At 35.4% G+C, this 21,843-nt stretch overlaps 1 protein-coding gene across 2 annotated transcripts in view; it reads left to right on the top strand.

The window, feature by feature from the left end:
* The first annotated feature begins 511 nt into the window (after positions 1-511).
* Positions 512-21,843, top strand: part of LOC128222224 (uncharacterized) — a 29,645-nt gene continuing 8,313 nt past the window's right edge. Inside the window, exons 1-7 of one of the 2 annotated variants that reach the window (XM_052931162.1) lie at positions 512-672; positions 6,501-6,675; positions 7,518-7,630; positions 8,332-8,507; positions 9,602-9,773; positions 17,845-17,965; positions 20,957-21,110. In XM_052931162.1, coding sequence (XP_052787122.1) covers positions 544-672; positions 6,501-6,675; positions 7,518-7,630; positions 8,332-8,507; positions 9,602-9,773; positions 17,845-17,965; positions 20,957-21,110 — 1,040 coding nt within the window. In that variant the 5' untranslated portion in view covers positions 512-543. Of the gene's footprint in view, positions 673-6,500; positions 6,676-7,517; positions 7,631-8,331; positions 8,508-9,601; positions 9,774-13,620; positions 13,793-17,844; positions 17,966-20,956; positions 21,111-21,843 lie in introns of both variants that reach the window. The other variant, XM_052931161.1, reaches the window with a different exon arrangement.

Here is a 21,843-nt window from a genome sequence, read left to right on the forward strand (position 1 = left end):
TCTTGTTAACACATACCCGACTTTAAATAAAGATTCTTGTATCTTGTTTGAGTTCAGTATTAAAAGTAGGAGTCCTCGAAACCCGGCGTTCACGGTGTTCACTAAAGTGTCTGTGCACCCAAGGTCTCAAAGTCAATGTACATGCAGATATAATTACATTTGCCCATTATTTTTGATTACTTGAAAGGGGGCGAAAACTGTCGTGGAAACCTTCTTATTATAGAAATAAAATTGTATTCGTTACATATGGTAAAAGTACAATTAATAGTGTTGCCGGTGGAATTATGGATGAATCAATGGCTGGTTATAATTTCGTACATATAAAACTAACAAGAATAATACTTATACTTTCAATATAATACTAGATATTATAATTATACACGTAATTTACAAAATACAAGCTTAACATTTTAACATTCTGACTAATCGTAAGGCCACTGACAGCATGTTCGGTAACAATCGGCGAGCTGACGATCTTTCCCGATTGGGAACGATGTTGACAGGTGAAAATCCGTAAGTAGGTCATAAGCTTTTGAAATCAAAATGGATATCCGAATATTGTTAAGTTTTCTTTTACTTTCTTTTGCATTTTCTCCGACGTTGTGTTTGGAAAATCTGGGAAATATGAATATAATGCAAGCTCTAACTTCATCAAACGTCGGTGCCAATAAGGTGAGTTTGGACTAATTAAGTAATTTACAGGTAAATTGTCGAAACAGATTAAACTTAAGTTAGAGAGAAACTGATACAACTCATTAACTGATGTATTATGACATAAATTGTTTGCAAAGACTTATTTTTTAAACTAGAAAACATTAACACTCTTATTTTAAAGGGTGAATTAAACATTTATTTCATAAAATCGAAGCAAAAAACACCTAAGCAATACTTATAATGTCGCGAAGTAAGGTGATAAAACAATACCTGAATGAGTCATAGAACACTAAATGAGCTCATCTGGATGAGCTGGTCACATAATAACTTTTCTCCTTGAGCTTTCTTATAACATGCCAGACAGAATATGTAATTTTAGTAGCTACAATAATGAGCGATCAGGGATACTTTTTTATTATTTTGACATTTCTTATGTATCCCTGTAACGCTACAATTCTCTACCATTAAACACCTAGCTACAATAATGAGTGATCAGGGATACTTTTTTATTATTTTGACATTTCTTATGTATCCCTGTAACGCTACAACTCTCTACCATTTAACAACAGGCGAAATGATATACTGTAATAATATGCATTGATGTTGAATAATAATGACAAAGTTTTTCAATTTTTATCCGACAGTGATCTGAACTGGATTTAATTTGTCATTAGAGTTGTTATTTTCACATTAATATATTATGGGTCACGAATACCGTTATACATGTTTACAACCAGTCAGATTTGTCCCAGATTTACCGATATCGGGATACTTGATAAACAATCGACACTTGGAAGTGTTTTATGATAAGTTAACATGTTTTTTGGGCATACTGACATAACTTAATATGTGTTTAATAGTAGGCAATAATATTTGCGTAGAAATTTGAATTTATAACAGAAATAATTTCAAAATTGTGTCTGCGAGGATTCTCTGCGCAAGGACCGCTTGCTACTTTTTGCTGGGATGGTGGACATCACGAGTCTGCCATCTTAAAAAAATCGTCAAAAGACTCGTTAACGGCCATTTAGGTGGACTAATTAAACACCGGGCGAAATAATAAATAGTAATATTATGCATCGATGTTGAATTATAATGACAAAATTGTTCAATATATACCCGACAGCGATCTAAACTGGATTGAATTTGTCATTAGTCGTTATTTTCACATAAATATATTCTGGGTCAAGAATACCCTTTTATACATGTACACAACCTGTCAAATTTGTCCCAGATTTTCAGATATCGGAATACTTGATAATAAATCGACACATGTAAGTGTTTTATGATATCTGAATATGTTTTTTGGCATAAGGCCTAAAAAAAAAATTGTTTGGTTAGGGTTACATCCTTTTCAAGAATAGGTAGGGTAGGTAGGCTTTTTTTTTATTTTTTTTATTAGGCTTTATATAAGAATATCATTTTCATCATTGGAGAATGGTGTTAAAGGTAACTTCTGTATAAGCATTTAAGGTTAAACTACATATTGAAAAGCAATTTAAAAAAAACACGATTTTTTTTTTTTTTTAATTTTTCCTTCTTTTTTTTTCGAACTGACTATAATAACGGTAGGGTCGGCGCCTATTCCGTAGGTAGGGTTGGGTAACCCGAACCAAATGTATTTTTTTTTTAGGCCTAATGACGTAAATAAATATGTGTTTAATTAGGCAATAATATTTTCGTAGAAATTTGAATTTGTAACGGAGATAGTTTCACAATTGTTGCCTCGAGGATTCTCTGCGCAAGGTCCGTACGCAACTTTTGGCTGGGATGGTGGACGTCACGAGGTTGCCATAGTAAAAAATCGTCAAAAGACTCGTTGACGGCCATTTAGGTGGACTAGTAATTCTAGTAGCCAAGATGTATGTTGTACATTAAATAAGGGCATTTATTGGTGGTGGCTTTTGAAAATATCTAAAAAAACACATAATTTTTCATTACAAAGTCATAGATGACAGTTCAAGAAAATTCAGAGCATTCTAATGAAAATGATAATAAAAGTCAGACCGGCAAATTTGTTTTCGGACGATAAATATACTGGGAGCTGTGGGTCCACTGGTGACCCACACTTTTTCTGAACTTTTGCGATATTTGTATAAAGCATGACACTGACAATATATAACACAGATTAATTTTTTGGCATCAGTTTCAGAACTTTCATTGTGGAAATAGCTTTACATGAGAAATAAATACACAGAAGGTGCACATTTACAAAGTACTTTTAAGCTCTGTACATTAAATGCATGGATCTAATTGTTACATATATGTACATAGGCTAAAATTGAGTGATAAGGCAGTTCTCTTTTATCTACCTCAAAAGCAGTTCAAGTTAGATATTGATATGAAACTTGGTACACATGTTACCAATTACCAATTGACAAAACTAGGCACCTGTGTCAAAAAGCCAGTAACATTGGCTTCATGTTTGAGTAAAGGTTGTGATGTTCCAATGATCGATTATAATCTGAAATTGATTGGTTGGGCCTGAAATCGGTGCCACTTGATTGTATTTAGCCACAATCAATTATGACTGAATGGGCGAGTTGCTGTTTTTTCCCATCCATATTTGCATTTAGTTAATGCCACTGAGTTTTTTTATGCATTCAGAAGTATTCAGTTGCCACTGTTAACAATATGGCCAAAAGCAACAACAACACTACATAGTTAAGAATTTCAAGTGATTGCACAAGGATAAACTACAATCAAGGTATTGTCAAAAACTATTACTATCAATTATCGGGGTTAATTGAGTGCAACCGATTATCGATAATCAAACTGCAACAGATTCCTAATAGTGTTGGGAATCGGACTGAAAAAATACTATTGATAATCGGTTTATGAAACTGATCAATGATCGATTATTAATCTATTTAATCATTATTTAATTATCTTTGGTCATCATATTTAAGGCATACAGATTCAGTACATGCACCAGTTTTAAGTACCAATGTTCCCTTACAATATTGTTTGAAGATTTCTTTGTATAAATTACATTATTTATTCATAACGCAAAGTTCTATCCTTTAGTGTTTACAAGTTACAATTACAGAACATGAGACACAGGCTCTAAATTTTACCTTACATTTAGTAGTGTATACATATCAGGGGGTATATTGAATGTTTGCATTATTTATCTTTTCGACCGCTACTGCACTTTCATGGGTATTATACGGCCAATTTTTTCATGTTTAAACACCTTTTATGTTGGGCACGAAGTTTTATGCAGTTTCTGTGTGAAGCAGAATCAGAATATACATGCGTTAATAAAAGTTTAATTAAGACATGAGCTGTACCCCATGTTAATAATTATAACAAAAGGAAATTTGAACGTTACCGTGTATTTGTTATGCAAAATTACTTGTATAGTTTTCCAGCAATTCATCTATATGAACTCGGAAATCAAATTATTACTCTATAAATAAATGTAAGAACTCTTGATGTTACACAAACGTCCCGCAATATGGCAAATACAATGAATGCAATATTATCAGTCTAATTTTATCTTGCCAACGAAAATACATTTTAAAGCAGTTTAAGTCTACCCATACCCATACCCAACCCCACCAACCCCGGCAGTTGTCTTGCAATGGATCTTTGGGTACAACGCTAAATAACAAAATATAATTATGTATGAAATAAATGTTATGATATAATAATAAAGCACAATGACTTACTTTCACTGAAATGTACTGATATTTATGTTGTCTAACCTGGTCTAAAATAATTTGTTAAGAGTATATGGTATTCTTATCAATGCAGGATTATAGATAGTGGAATTCACGCAAATGTATAACCCACTCAACTATTTACATTTATTCTAGACCCTTTAAGATTACCTTAACATTGGTAGACGTATTTCAGTGCACTTAAGTTATTGACCGCAGTGTTTAATAATTTAACATAGTAACACCTTTACATTTCAACATTTAATAAGTAGCATTAACCAGAAAACAAAACATATTTGCATGACAAAATCTTTGCTGGTAGTCGGTAGCAGTTACGCCCCTTGTTTCTATAATCACTTGTTTAAATTTCATTATTGATTGTTGCCGACGTAAGCCGTTCTGATCAATTGTCGATTATAATCGATCATCGGCACAACACTAATTCCTAATATTAAGTTTATCCCCTTTTTGTCACTGAAAAAACACAACAAAAAGCAATGAGTGTTTGCCATTGAGCAATCTGTGACTCTGAGTTTAACATAATGATCATACTTATTTGGAAAATGGAGTATAGCAGTGTATTAGGTAGGCAGGTTCATTTCCCCCTTTTTTAGCCTAATTTTCTGTTAAGCTAAAAAAATTATTATAATGTCAAAATCAGTGGTATCAGGCTACCCAGGTATTATGACTTGCAATAATTTTAAAGTATTCTTTTGTTATGTTAAAAGTCATTTTTTGACTTTAACGTGTATTACCCCCCAGTACTCTTGAGTTGCTGTGGGCCCCAACTTCCATTTCCCACTATAACTGTTGAGGGACAGGCTGACAAAGCTATATTTATCAATATTAATGTCCAAGGTAAACAGACTGGCTGTCAATTGTCCAGTTGTCTTCTCACTTATTGCAGGTTAAGTTCACTGACCATATGAAAGGTCATTTATCACTTGTTAGTCGTACAGTAAACTTGAATATGCATCTGAAGACGTTTAAACAAGATGTAGACATAATTTTGTCGAAAGACTATATTTTTCACCAAAGGTTTTGTATACATTTTGTAACTAGACAATAAAACAAATTGCACTACATCTTTAAGTAAGATGAAACATGATAATTTTAGGTATAAATTAACAAAGTAAGATAGGTGAATGAAATACTTCAAATTATGTTATAGAACAGGCCTTTTTCTTTGTTTAGCACGGGTCTGACTATGGAACTCAGTCATTCCCCTAGCAAAATATGTGATATATGTATGGAGATCAAAAGTATTTTTTTATGGAAGTATTTTTACTCAACATCCTAATGAATATTAGCTATTGGCAGAAACAGCTCTGGATAATTTGATTTCAATAAATAATTATAATTTTATCTATACTCTATAGTGACCTATCATCAGAATATCAATAATTATGCCCCCCTTCGAAGAAGAGGGGTATATTGCTTTGCTCATGTCGGTCGGTAGGTCGGTCGGTCGGTCGGTAGACCAAAGCTTATCCGAGTGATAACTCAACAATTCCTGGACGTATGGTCATCAAACTTGACATAAAGGTTGGGCCTGACCAGTAGATGACCCCTATTGATTTTAGGGCTCATCGGGTCAAAGATCAAGGTCACAGTGACCTTTAATGGTAAAATAATTTTAAAGCTTGTCCGAGTGTTAACTCAACAATGCCTAGACCTATTGTCATCAAACTTGACATGAAGGTTGGGCCTGACCAGTAGATGACCCCTCTTGACTTTGGGGGTCATCAGGTCAAGATCAAGGTCACAGTAACCTTTAACGCAAAAAAGTAAACAAATCTTCTCCCAGTGATATCTCAACAATGCCTGAACCTATGATCATCAAACTTGACATGGAAGTTGGGCCTGACCAAACATCTCTTGATTTATTTTCCATTTAGGTAAATCATGCCAACCATGGGCAGCATATTTTGTATCCTTTGTTTCAAGTTTTCTGACTCATGATACACATTTTTAGCCATATATATATTTTAAATCGAAAAAATTCAAGGTGGTGTCTATCATTGTCACCCTGAGCTCTTTAACTTTAATGTTTTGATTCTGTTTCAACATGTTTATTTATTTTATACTCTGTTGAAAAAAATAAATCATAAAAAGGAAAGTGTAAGTATAAGTACAAATCAATCATAAACATTTTTACATCTTTAAATTTTTACTTTCCAGTATGCTCAATGGATTGAAGAGTCTGGTGTGGCGCCATTGCTAAGGGGAACGGTGTCCTTGACAATCTTTGTATTTAATGACACTGCATTCAACACAGCACCTGCTGCAGATCGTCAGGTGTTGAACCAGATATCAGGGACGTCAGAAAAGAGACATTATGTGGAAACATTCCTGTGTAAGTAGCATACTTAATTAACCTATTTTGTTAATTTCTAGGCTACTTGGTTTTCCCTATGTCTTCCATTGTTTTATTATAATTGACTGTGCTCTCATTAAGAAGTGTTGGGGTCCTTTGGCTAATTTATCTAGGCTCTTTGAGACTAGTGGATCTTTGCTCTGGTCTAGGCTCTTTGAGACTAGTGGTTCTTTGCTCTGGTCTAGGCTCGTTGAGACTAGTGGATCTTGGCTCTGGTCAAGGCTCGTCGAGACTAGTGGATCTTGGCTCTGGTCAAGGCTCGTCGAGACTAGTGGATCTTGGCTCTGGTCTAGGCTCGTCGAGACTAGTGGATCTTGGCTCTGGTCTAGGCTCGTCGAGACTAGTGGATCTTGGCTCTGGTCTAGGCTCGTCGAGACTAGTGGATCTTGGCTCTGGTCTAGGCTCGTCGAGACTAGTGGATCTTGGCTCTGGTCTAGGCTCGTCGAGACTAGTGGATCTTGGCTCTGGTCTAGGCTCGTCGAGACTAGTGGATCTTGGCTCTGGTCTAGGCTCGTCGAGACTAGTGGATCTTGGCTCTGGTCTAGACTCGTCGAGATTAGTGGATCTTGGCTCTGGTCTAGGCTCGTCGAGACTAGTGGATCTTGGCTCTGGTCTAGGCTCGTCGAGACTAGTGGATCTTGGCTCTGGTCTAGGCTCTTCGAGACTAGTTGATCTTGGATCTGGTCAAACCTTTAGTAATAAATTTGGCTACTTGAAATAAGATACTTTATTAGACATGTTGTGCTTAAGATTTTTCAAGAAAATTAGGCATGGCTTTAAAAATACTATAATTAAAGAAACAAGTGAATACTTTTTTGCAGTAAATGCAGAGAGGAATGCTGACTCCTTTACTCCGTCCCAGGATGGAATGGCTACGGTGCAAAGCTTTAATGGAAGAAGTCTGTTTATACACAGGAAAACAATTACATTTACGGTAAATCTGTTTATACACAGACAAACAATTCCATTTACAGTAAATCTTTTTTATACACAAGAAAACAATTACATTTACGGTAAATCTCATTTATACACAGGAAATCAGTGGAAAAAGAATGTTTACTGTCAGTACTTGTACTTATGGTATATGCTATATATGCAGGAAAACAGTTATGTTTAACACTTGTGTTTACAGTTTGTCTGTTTATGTAGGGAAACCAGTGTGTTAACAGTTTGTCTGGTTATGTAGGGAAACCAGTGTGTTAACAGTTTGTCTGGTTATGTAGGGAAACCAGTGTGTTAACAGTTTGTCTGGTTATGTAGGGAAACCAGTGTGTTAACAGTTTGTCTGTTTACAGAATGTCTGGTGATATGCATAAAAAAATGATAACTTTTACTGAAAGTCTGTGTTTTTTGCAAACAGGAAAACAATGATACAGGATTATATTAAGCATTTTTGTGTTTGCGATAAGACTGCTCACACTCAAGATAACAATCATGTTCTGGAAAACAATTACATAGGTGAAAAACTACAGTAAGATTTTTAGCCTTATCCCGTAATTATTATGCAGGGATTTGATTGGATTTCTTGAACACAAGGCTTTTTGATGAACGGTACTATAATCATATAATGAATACTACATGTACAGTATGTGAGTTAACATCTGAATCTAATACCTTATTACTTTTTTTTTTCAGGGTTTGGGCGGAACATTTGGAACGCAGGGATATTTTGTGAATGGTGCCATGATCGAAACATCGTTTCGCTGTTCCAATGGCTACGTGCATCGTCTCGTACAACCCCCACTGCCCGTCAGCCAAAAGAAAGTGTATGATTGGATTCAGAATCCAGATATTCCCAATGTGCAGACAACGTAAGAAAATGTGACAGTTTTTACATTATTCATATTTTTGAAGAAAAGAGTAGATATTCTGTGATAACCATGGTATTGTTGACGTTGGCCATACATATTTAAGATGATTAACAATAGAAGTAACTTAAGCCTTCTGTTATGTTTTTTTTTGTATGGTTGTATTACAGGAAAAATAACAAAATCATATCCATAATTGGTAATGAATAAGATGTTCTAGTTTGAAAGAATTTACTCCAGGAAATGTTGCGTTTTCTGACCCAGTTAAATTTCTATTTTGTTTATATTTTTGTTACTATTTTTAGTACTTCTTATCATGAAATTTCATTGATTTCTGGATTGTATTTGAATAGTTAAGAACTTTGTTCTCTGTTATCAGTTTGACATGGATATTGGCAACATGCAATCTGAAATGTCCTCTTTAGTTCAAGATATATTGAACTTGAATGACTTTGTCAGTGAAAACAAATATTGGATAAACATGCCTATTGATATGATGAGTAATCACATGGCTGTGGTTAAAAGCAATTGTAATAGAGATAGTGTATTTGATATGACATTACTTACACTTGAACCACAACAAACAGGCGTTGGTCGTATCATTATTTTTGAAATTGTCAGGTGTTTAGCATCATGTCTGATATAAAGAGAATGAAAGTTACTACGACCTCAGAAATGGGCTCTCTGTAGTGCCACTACTTGTATTTTAATACACAGGAAACAATGACATCATAGCTGGGCTTCAATCAAATAATTTGCATTTATTACTTGCAAAATTTACAGATTTATTTTGAAAATGATGAATTTTACTTCAAGACTGATTGAAATTGTGACCGTTAAAGTAATATTGACAACAGGTTTTGACAATTTTAACTTCAAAAGCGTCCAACTTTTGAAGTTTTCTTCAAAATTATGGAAGTTTTTGTAATTCCAAGGAATCAATTTGGAAGTTTTAACCCATTTCTTAACTTCCAAAGTTCCTTTAACGGAAGCCCTAATCATAGCGTGTTGTGGTTAAGTTCCTGTGTTATTACTTATGTACCTCATTTATCTCAGATGAATATACCATTGTTTTATTTTAATATTTCACTTTGCAGCAAGTTTCAAGAAATGTTGAGAAAATTAATCACTGATGCGGAATTTTACACGGAGGTTATTACTCCCATTGCATCAGGGAGAAGCATAACAATGTTCTTACCAACCGAGAAAGCCCTAATGGACGTCCCTCAGACAAAATTAGATTCTCTGTCTGGGCGATTATTAGCGGATGTAAGTTCAGATATCACTGTGTACTGCAGCTCAAGTATCCAAGCGTGCATGTAGCTGGAATTTTTGGTTCTATTTTGCCCACAGGCCTGTTTTCAACCAGAACAAGTTTGAATTATTGTTAGCCTTGGTGTTGTTGTTGATGGGTGTAATTGTTTTTGTCATGCAATATCTTTGACCCAGGTAATAACTCAAAAAGCAGTCAGGATATTTAAATCAAACTATGCACATTATGTTATAAGTGACTAATTGTTTTACACATTTTTGTAACAAAGCCCTTATCTTAGAATTTATATATAATAAAGTTAAATGCCCTTTGATTAATCTAAAAAAACAGCGTTGTCATCCACTAGTGGTGCTCTTGTTATATCATAACTCCCACTCTGTCATCTTTGCTTGTGCTAACTGTCTTTCTCAACTATTTAAGAAATGATTTTCATTACCTGTAGCACTAAAACATAAATCATAATATAAAAACACAAATGTACAGCTTATGTATAACAACTTATATAATTTTATGCTAAAATTAAATGGTACATCTTTTTAAATTTAATGCAATCCTTTGGTTTTCAAGAAGGGCCTTAGATGTTTCATGCATTAAGTATTTAGTATTTTGTGTTTATCATTATCACTTGGGTATCAATTTCCTAAATGCCTTTATATTTCAATGATCTAGATTTCTGGCATTTTGTAAAAAATCTGAAGACGGTGTGTTAATATCTTACCTTTCATTATGTGTGAAGAAGTTTTTGGCCTACAGAGACTTAAAAGCATCAACTTACAATGTCATATGATATTAGAATATAAATGCACATTTTCTCGAACACTAGCAGTAAATCAAGCATGTCAGCTAATTTCATGTGATTTCAATGAAAGAACATTTTTTTCTATATTAATACAAGTATAGCTATGCTGTTTGCTAAACTATTCCTTTAGTAATGTCGTTTGCTAAACTATTTCTTGAGTAATGCCGTTTTGGTAACTGAGAGTGTTAGTATGATTGAGAACTCTGTCAATGGTGCTTTTGTTCACCTTGAAGAGATCACCTGTCAAATCAATTAATGATAATTGTCATCATCTCTGGTTTCAATACCATGCATCAATCATCAATGTGAGTGGCTATAGGAACTTTTGCTCTTAAATGTGGACAATGGAACTTTTCTTGTAAAGCAGACGTTTGTTTCTGGTCATGTGACCAGTGCTGGAAAACCCTGTCTTACACCCCCCATGTATTAAATTGTAAGATGAGTCACGCGCAAAAATGTGCCACTAATTTCTTTTATTGTAAGGTTTATGAAAGAATATTATGCCATTGTAATAATGCACAATCAAATATATAAGTATGCAAGACTTTTAATTAAAGTTGGAAAAAAAATATTTGTATAAAATAGAGGAACTAATTGACATCAATAGCGATATAAAATTACTGCGCTTTATGATGTCAGTAAACAACTTCGCACACACTTTTTGGTGAAATGTTTTAATGTGTGTTTTCTACATCAATTTTTCCACAAATTGATAATTTTAGATATGCAAAAAAATAATATTGAGCATGTTTTTCCAGTCCGGATTGAAAAATCTGACCCTTTAATTGGGCACGCTGCGTGTCAAATTACTCGGCAAGCCTCGTTACCGACTTACCCTCATGCCCTCGGGTCTGATTTTTCTTTCCGTACAGGAAACACATGATAGATACTTATATTCTTATATGTAGGGACACTTCTAAAATCTTATAATAGCATATCAAAGTTTGATGAAAAATATAAAACAGCGTTTGATAACACTCATGTTTGCTTAATAATAAACAGAACTATCACTTTTTTTATCAAAATTATTTATAAGAGAGTGGGAGGGGTAGATTAAGAGATTGCTAAAAGAAAACAATGAAGGTATTGTTATATTGTTAGTTCTTATATATAATAGTGGTCGACAGTGACCTCATACAATATGGCTCAAACTATAAAATATGTTGGCAGTATTATTATTATTATTTGTCATGAAGAGAAAGCAGTTGAATAATCAATGATCCTCTGTGTTCAACTTATGCTGTGTATCCCTTAATTGATTATATGTCAATTTTCACAGGCCAAGCTTAGGATATTGTTGACCACTACTTACACAGTGTCTGTATTTGGAGTGATGTTGTTCGAAGCTAGCGAAAAAAGCTGCTGAATTTACACTTAAATTTATGTTTCAGTAACTGATGAAAACTTCCGTATTGAATCAAAGCTACTAATTCAACATAAGCATCACCAATTACTAACATTTCTTTTCAGCGACTTAAATTCTTAAAAGCTCACAGAGAGAGCGGCTTATTTAATATTCTCATTGCCAACCTTAACTTTTCAGCAATTAGTTGATGCTTCAGTAATAGATCATGGAACACTTTCATCACCAATCATGAACACTATCATCACTTATCAGGAACGCTATCATCACCAATCATGAACAATATCATCACCAATCATGAACACTATCATTACTTATCATGAACGCTATCATCACCAATCATGAACGCTATCATCACCAATCATGAATGCTTTCATCACTTATCATGAACACTATCATCACCAATCATGAACACTATCATCACCAATCATGAACACTATCATCAGCAATCATGAACGCCATCATCACCAATCATGAACACTATCATCACCAATCATGAACACTATCATCACCAATCATGAACGCTATCATCACCAATCATGAACGCTATCATCACCAATCATGAACACTATCATTACCAATCATGAACGCTATCATCACCAATCATGAACGCTATCATCACCATTTATGGACGATATCATCACCATTTATGAACGCTACCATCAATTATCATGAACGAAATCATCACTTATCATGAATGCTATGATTACCAATCATGAACGCTATCATCACCAATCATGAACGCTGTCATCACCAATCGTGAATGCTATCATCATCAATCGTGAACGCTGTCATAACCAATCATGAACACTATTATCACCAATCATGAACACCATTATCACCAATCATGGACACTATCATCACCAATCATGAACGCTATCATCATCAATCATGAACACTATCATCATCAATCATGAACGCTGTCATAACCAATCATGAATACTATCATCACCAATCATGAATACCATCATCATCAACCATGAACACTATCATCACCAATCATGAACACTATCACCACCAATCATGAACACTATCATCACCAATCATGAACACTATCACCCACCACCAATCATGAACACTATCATCACCAATCATGAACACTATCACCACCAACCATGAACACTATCATCACCAATCATGAACACTATCATCACCAATCATGAACACTATCATCACCAATCATGAACACTATCATCACCAATCATGAATGCTATCATCACCAATCATGAACGCTATCATCACCAATCATGAATGCTTTCATCACCAATCATGAATGCTATCATCACCAATCATGAATGCTTTCATCACTAATCATTAACGCTATCATCACAAATAATGAATGCTATCATCACCAATCATGAACACTATCATCACCAATCATGAATGCTTTCATCACCAATAATGAACGCTATCATCACCAATCATGAACACTATCATCATCAATCATGAACGCTATCATCATCAATCATGAACACTATCATCACCAATCATGAACGCTGTCATCACCAATCATTAACACTATCATCATCAATCATGAACACTATCATCACCAATCATGAACGCTATCATCACCAATAATGAACACTATCATCAACAATCATGAACACTATCATCACTTATCATGAATGCTATCATCACCAATCATAGGAGCTTTACTATTTACAAGTAATTTTCATTGTAGGCAGTTCCAGGACCTTCTGAAACAGCTTCTACAAGACGCCCAGTATTACTCCTCCGCAATTGTGCCTCTCTCTCAACAGAATACTATCACCCTATTTCTCCCCACCGACAAAGCCATTCGCGATATTCCCGTTTCAAAACGGGATTCGCTGAGTGGCAAACTTTTATCAGATGTAAGTTAAAGGCATTACCTCCCTTATGTGCTTTTACTTTTATCCTTTGAACTTAACCTTAGCTCTGCTTTATACAAAATGTGCTATCTGAGTAGTTTAAATCACCATTTGCATTTATAAATGGGGTTCATTTGAGAAAATAATTTGAAATTGGATCTATTCTCCATAAATGAAAAAATATTGGCCCGTGCCAATGTCGAGGGGCCCACCTTTTAGTTTGATACGCCTGTTAGCTTTGAAGATAAAATGTTGGTAGTAGCTGACTTTTGTGGGAGTTGTGTCCCTTTTGTGCATCTTATCTCCATTGATAAGCCGCAATCGTATGAAGCTTGCCTACAAAATATTTCCCTGTTTAGCTAACGTGACACACATGTTATTGCCAATGTTGTGTTCCATGTTTATATCTTCTCCTATTTATACAGAAACTTAAATCCTGTCCAAATGTCTATATGCATAAAGCCACACACTGTGTTAAGCTTCATAACATAGAGGTTGGAAAATACTTCTGGTATGTGTATGTGTGAGATACCTTAAGTGCACTATGCCATCCGGGTATGTGTATGTGTGAGATACCTTAAGTGCACTATGCTATCAGGGTACGTGTATGTGTTCAATAGATACCTTAAGTGCACTATGCCATCCGTGTATGTGTATGTGTGAGATACCTTAAGTGCACTATGCCATCCGGGTATGTGTATGTGTGAGATACCTTAACTGCACTATGCCATCCGGGTATGTGTATGTGTGAGATACCTTAAGTGCACTATGCCATCCGGGTATGTGTATGTGTATGTGTGAGATACCTTAACTGCACTATGCCATCCGGGTATGTGTATGTGTGAGATACCTTAAGTGCACTATGCCATCCGGGTATGTGTATGTGTGGCATGTATGATAGCTTGTGGAAGGTGATCTATGTAAAGTGATCTATGCGAGTATCATGCAGTTAGCTATCAAGTCAAAGTTTATGATGACCGACCTTTTAACTGATATGCAACTTGAACATGTGCAGTAATTATGCGTATCTAGTTTTGCAAGCTCTTTAATGACTGTATTTTTGATTTGGAAAACACTAGATTTGGCAATCATTTCATGTTTAATGGAATATTGTCCCTTAATTTTTTTTTTAGTAGTAACATGTTCGGTCTGCAACCATTTTATATGGCCTCACCCCCATCCTACCCTCCCCTCCCCCCCCCAACACATAGACAAGATAACTGGTTTAAATAATGCTCCCTTTTAAATGAACCCTTGTGCAATATTTCTATTATCTACCCTCAGTATTCTTAGCTTTGTATTACCTCCCTTTGTTGAGCAATCCTTGCCATACGAGTGTTATGTGTCCCACTTATCATGCACATTCTTAGAAAACGTAAACATATTGACACAGATTGGATGTTGTTAACAAGATTAACATTTATTAACATTGTCAATGAAACTTTTTGCATCTTATTGCATGAATTGAATGTGGTTGGAAGGTGAAAACCAAATATTTATGAATAATTATTGCATGCATGTGCATTTAGCTTGCTGGTAAATGGACCTACTTAATAAGGCAATGTATCTGAAAATAGGAGGTTGATGACTCAAAGGTAGTGTTCGAAAAAGGACCTGACAGTCATATATTGTTGGAAACCATGTGCTTTTTTGACATAAATTCTGCAAACAATAATTGAATAGAAATACATAACTACCAGTATTTAGTAAATGTGTATCATTTTTATTTTACCTGAAGAGTTAAAAAAAAGCTAGGTGTGTTCAAGAACACGTCAGCTACAAAAATAATTAAGAATATTCATACAACACAGACATTGCAGGACACTGGTTGGTACAGGGAAGCTCCAATTTCTTAAAAGTTTGTAAAAAGATCAAAACAAGCCTAAGTTGCTTATTTCTTTAAGCCAGATTTCTTACTTTATCTTGATTTTACTAAATAAGATTCATTTTTATCGTGATTATTGAATTGATTTGATTGAAGATTTTTTTCCTTTTAAAGTACCATAAACAAACACTAATAAGATTTAGAATGTCAATATTACATAAATAATAGTGAGCTTAGCATAATCCTGTTATAAGGGACTTAAGTTGTTTCAAGAAATTAGGGTCTGGCCAAGTGGTTCTCAAGTCTTGTAATAATTTAATACACAGATGGCCCATTTCACAGAAAACCAGGTGTTTTTCACAATTTGCCATTTACTGCATTTTCTCTTAAAAATATTACATGTTTGGGTTAAATAATACATCTGTGTAATGCATTGGTAAATTTTATGATGTATATTTGCATGTTATTAAAGTATATAGTTATGTTATTGAAAATTGTTATGGTATTGAAAATAATAGTTATATATTATGTTATTAAAAATTGTTATGTTATTACGGGTGGTCGGCCGGGCGGCGTCAAACTCATCTATGAAACTGAGTAACTTTAGTAAGGGTTGACAATTATCTTGACCATATTTGGTCTATAGGAAGACTTTATGGAGACCTTTCATGGGATTGCGTTTGGGGTCCCTAGGGTCAAGGTCAAGGTCGCTGTTACTAAAAATCGAAAAAACGGTTGAAACTGAATAACTTTAGTTAGGGTTGACATATCTTGACTAAACTTGGTCTATAGGAAGAGTTTATGGAGACCTTTTATGGGACTGCGTTTGGGTCCCCTAGGGTCAAGGTCAAGGTCGCTGTTGCTAAAAATAGAAAAACAGTTGAAACTGAATAACTTTAGTTAGGGTTGACATATCTTGACCAAACTTGGTCTATAGGAAGACTTTATGGGTACATTTCATGGGATTGCATTTGGGGTCCCTAGGGTCAAGGTCAATGTTACTAAAAATAGAAAAACATACACAGGCTGAATTTCTTCTGTCAATTATTAAAAACCTGGTTTCGTCGCATTGCGGCGTTTCTTGTTGAACTTTGAAATGATTAGTCAACATCTAGCTGTGCATCCTGCTAACTTTATCATTTATGTAAACATCAATTAAGTCTAACAATGTTAAAGTCATCAGTATATCAAACAAAACATTATTATTCTGTTCAAAATAGACTTGTGCAGGAAAAACAGGATACTGCATTAATTTGAATGAAATATTTACTTGCCTAGGAATCATGCCTAGTAAAAACACTTTAAATAATATAAAATCTCATTCATGTTAAAGGTCACTCACGCATAAACGATATTCATTACTTATTTTATTAAGATGCCAAAATGTGGATTTTTTTCTATATGACAATAAGGAATATTTTTGGATTTAATCTTTTACATAATCTTTTCTTACAATGCCTTCTTGCAAACCAATGATATGCTACATTCAATGTCTTCCTCCCGACTTTCACGTAACCTGCTTTGTCTCTTACTCGCTAGTTTGTTTTGGTAGATGCAGGATTCAAGTAGCATAGTTAACCATACATTTACAATTGTAGCATGTGCAACATTCCAGGGTTTGACATTAACCACAGACCAACAGTCACTAGTATATTGATGGTCCAGTCAAGCAGTGTCTGAAGCTAGCTTTGACTGACTGTTCATGTTCTAAATCAGTCAATTTAGTGCGAAAAATGATATCTTTTTTATGAATAAAAGCACAATATAATGGTAAAAATACTGACACTCATCAATTTTGTTCTCCGAAAATAAATTTGTAGTTTTAACTGACATGGATGGTTGTGTGTGAATGCTTGCCAAATTTACAATGTGGTTATACTTATTTTAAAGCACCATGATGGATTTCAATGTCACTGGACCTCTGGTCCAGCTCTCAAAAAAGTTAATGTCGAACCCTTTATAATTCTAATGTTATATATGCTATATTCGCTTGTGAACTGTTCAATATTCTAATTTGTGGGTAAAGCAAATATAACCGTAATTTTAAGTTTCAATAATTATTTACAGAATGTTCAGAAGTAAAATAAATTTACAAATGATCTGAAAACAGCATATTAACTGTTATTATATCCAGCCTCATTGAAAAACATCTTAAGACATTTAACACAAAAAATGTTAAAATTGTATTACAGTTTACAAAGTAATAACACTTGTTTACCCTTTATTGCAGTATATCAAGATGCATTATATTGAGCAAGTGATTTTTACCTCGTATCTGGATCATCAGCAGAGCTTTACCACTGCACTTAACGCCCAGACCCAAGCCATACTGATGAAGAACAATGATAGAGGTTTGTAGAATTGTATCTCTGCCCTAAACCCCCATACACAGTCCATACTAATGAAGAACAATGTTATAGATTTTAGGAGTTGTGTCTCTGCCCTTATAACCCCCATACACAGTCCATACTAATGAAGAACAATGTTATAGATTTTAGGAGTTTTGTCTCTGCCCTTATAACCCCCATACACTGTCCATACTAATGAAGAACAATGTTATAGATTTTAGGAGTTGTGTCTCTGCCCTTATAACCCCCATACACTGTCCATACTAATGAAGAACAATGTTATAGATTTTAGGAGTTGTGTCTCTGCCCTTATAACCCCCATACACTGTCCATACTAATGAAGAACAATGTTATAGATTTTAGGAGTTGTGTCTCTGTCCTTAACCCCCATACACTGTCCATACTGATGGAGAACAATGTTATAGATTTTAGGAGTTGTGTCTCTGCCCTTATAACCCCCATACACTGTCCATACTAATGAAGAACAATGTTATAGATTTTAGGAGTTGTGTCTCTGCCCTTATAACCCCCATACACTGTCCATACTGATGGAGAACAATGTTATAGATTTGAAGAGTTTTGTCTCTGCCCTTAACCCCCATACACTGTCCATACTGATGGAGAACAATGTTATAGATTTGAAGAGTTTTGTCTCTGCCCTTAACCCCCATACACTGTCCATACTGATGGAGAACAATGTTATAGATTTAAAGAGTTGTGCCTCTGCCCTTAACCCCCATACACTGTCCATACTGATGGAGAACAATGTTATAGATTTGAAGAGTTTTGTCTCTGCCCTTAACCCCCATACACTGTCCATACTGATGGAGAACAATGTTATAGATTTGAAGAGTTTTGTCTCTGCCCTTAACCCCCATACACTGTCCATACTGATGGAGAACAATGTTATAGATTTGAAGAGTTTTGTCTCTGCCCTTAACCCCCATACACTGTTGATACTGATGAAGAATAATGTTATAGATCTGAAGAGTTTTGTCTCTGCCCTTAACCCCCATACACTGTCCATACTGATGGAGAACAATGTTATAGATCTGAAGAGTTTTGTCTCTGCCCTTAACCCCCATATGCTGTCCATACTGATGAAGAACAATGTTATAGATTTGAAGAGTTGTGTCTCTGCCCTTAACCCCCATACACTGTCCATACTGATGAAGAATAATGGTATGGATTTGAAGAGTTTTGTCTCTGCCCTTTACCCCCATATGCTGTCCATACTGATGAAGAACAATGTTATAGATTTGAAAAGTTTTGTCTCTGCCCTTTACCCCCATATGCTGTCCATACTGATGAAGAACAATGTTATGGATTTGAAGAGTTTTGTCTCTGCCCTTAACCCCCATACACTGTCCATACTGATGAAGAACAATGTTATGGATTTGAAGAGTTTTGTCTCTGCCCTTTACCCCCATATGCTGTCCATACTGATGAAGAACAATGTTACAGATTTGAAGAGTTGTGTCTCTGCCCTTAACCCCCATACACTGTCCATACTGATGAAGAACAATGTTATAGATTTGAAGAGTTTTTTTCTCTGCCCTTAACCCCCATACACTGTCCATACTGATGAAGAACAATGTTATGGATTTGAAGAGTTTTGTCTCTGCCCTTTACCCCCATATGCTGTCCATACTGATGAAGAACAATGTTATAGATTTGAAAAGTTGTGTCTCTGTCCTTAACCCCCATACACTGTCCATACTGATGAAGAACAATGTTATGGATTTGAAGAGTTTTGTCTCTGCCCTTAACCCCCATACACTGTCCATACTGATGAAAAACAATGTTATGGATTTGAAGAGTTGTGTCTCTGCCCTTTACCCCCATATGCTGTCCATACTGATGAAGAACAATGTTACAGATTTGAAGAGTTGTGTCTCTGCCCTTAACCCCATTCACTGTCCATACTGATTTAGAACAATGTTATAGATTTGAAGAGTTTTTTCTCTGCCCTTAACCCCCATACACTGTCCATACTGATGAAGAACAATGTTATGGATTTGAAGAGTTTTGTCTCTGCCCTTTACCCCCATATGCTGTCCATACTGATGAAGAACAATGTTACAGATTTGAAGAGTTTTGTCTCTGCCTTTAACCCACATACACTGTCCATACTGATGAAGACCAATGTTATAGATTTGAAGAGTTTTTTCTCTGTCCTTAACCCCCATACACTGTCCATACTAATGAAGAACAATGTTATAGATTTGAAGAGTTGTGTCTTTGTCCTTAACCCCCATACACTGTCCATACTGATGGAGAACAATGGAAGAACAATGTTATAGATTTTAGGAGTTGTGTCTCTGCCCTAAACCCCCATACACTGTCCATACTGATGAAGACCAATGTTACAGATTTGAAGAGTTTTGTCTTTGCCCTTAACCCCCATACACTGTCCATACTGATGAAGAACAATGTTACAGATTTGAAGAGTTGTGTCTCTGCCCTTAACCCCCATACACTGTCAATACTGATGAAGAGCTATGTCACAGATTTGAAGAGTTTTGTCTCTGCCTTTAACCTCCATACACTGTCCATACTTATGAAGACCAATGTTAGTGATTTGAAGAGTTTTGTCTCTGCCCTTCACCCCCATACACTGTCCATACTGATGAAGAACAATGTTACAGATTTGAAGAGTTGTGTCTCTGCCCTTAACCCCCATACACTGTCCATACTAATGAAGAACAATGTTATAGATTTGAAGAGTTTTGTCTCTGTCCTTATCCCCATAAGCTGTCCATACTACAATGATTGAGGCTTGTAGAGCACAATACACTTAATATATATGCGCATATGAACCATAAATGAAATTTGTTGGTGTTGGTGACCCAATTTTATTGTTATGGAAGTCAAGCTTTGTTTATGCTAACATAATTAATAATTTCTTAAGAAACACTTACTTGGATAGAATTGTCTATGTGCCTTGTCCAGATATAAGTCACATGTCCATACTTCAATTGATATTCTTTACAGTTCTGGTACGCAGTGGAGGGGTGACAGCCCAGATCGTGCAGGGAAACATCACTGTGGACAACGGCGTTATTCACCTTGTGGATCGGATGCTGGGATTTGTGTACTATACCGTACGGGAGCAGATCAATGCACTGTGCCAGGACGGTCTTACATGGTGAGTGGAGATGTTGTATTTCCTCTTTTAAACATAAACCAACAATTGAGGGGTACCTGCATCACTATGGTAGCTATTTGATTGCTCCGATTGACTTGTATGTATTTTGAGAGAAGGGAAAGTGTTTGTTTTTTGTCATATCCTCTGTGTCAGAGTTGTGTTGCACAAACTTCAATCTTTGCCATTACTCAAAAAACTTTCCAAATATTTCAGTTAATTTAAGTACACATATTTTGCCGTAGACAATACACGCAAGTACAGCAAGACCCATAATTCTGGCTTAAATAATTGCCAAATTATGTGGCTATACAGTTTGACAAAAAGTCATGCAAAAACTTAAACTTGGACAAAACTTGGACATAACATTATAACCATGTAAGATATTAACATGGAGTAGCAAGGCCCATAACTCTTGTTATTGCCAGTGAGAATGTGCACATGTGTAGCAAGGCCCATAACTCTTGCTATTGCCAGTGAGAATGTGCACATGTGTAGCAAGGCCCATAACTCTTGCTATTGCCAGTGAGAATGTGCACATGTGTAGCAAGGCCCATAACTCTTGCTATTGCCAGTGAGAATGTGCACATGTGTAGCAAGGCCCATAACTCTTGCTATTGCCAGTGAGAATGTGCACATGTGTAGCAAGGCCCATAACTCTTGCTATTGCCAGTGAGAATGTGCACATGTGTAGCAAGGCCCATAACTCTTGCTATTGCCAGTGAGAATGTGCACA

Source organism: Mya arenaria, chromosome 16 (genome assembly GCF_026914265.1).
Source record: "Mya arenaria isolate MELC-2E11 chromosome 16, ASM2691426v1".
NCBI lineage: Eukaryota > Metazoa > Mollusca > Bivalvia > Myida > Myidae > Mya > Mya arenaria.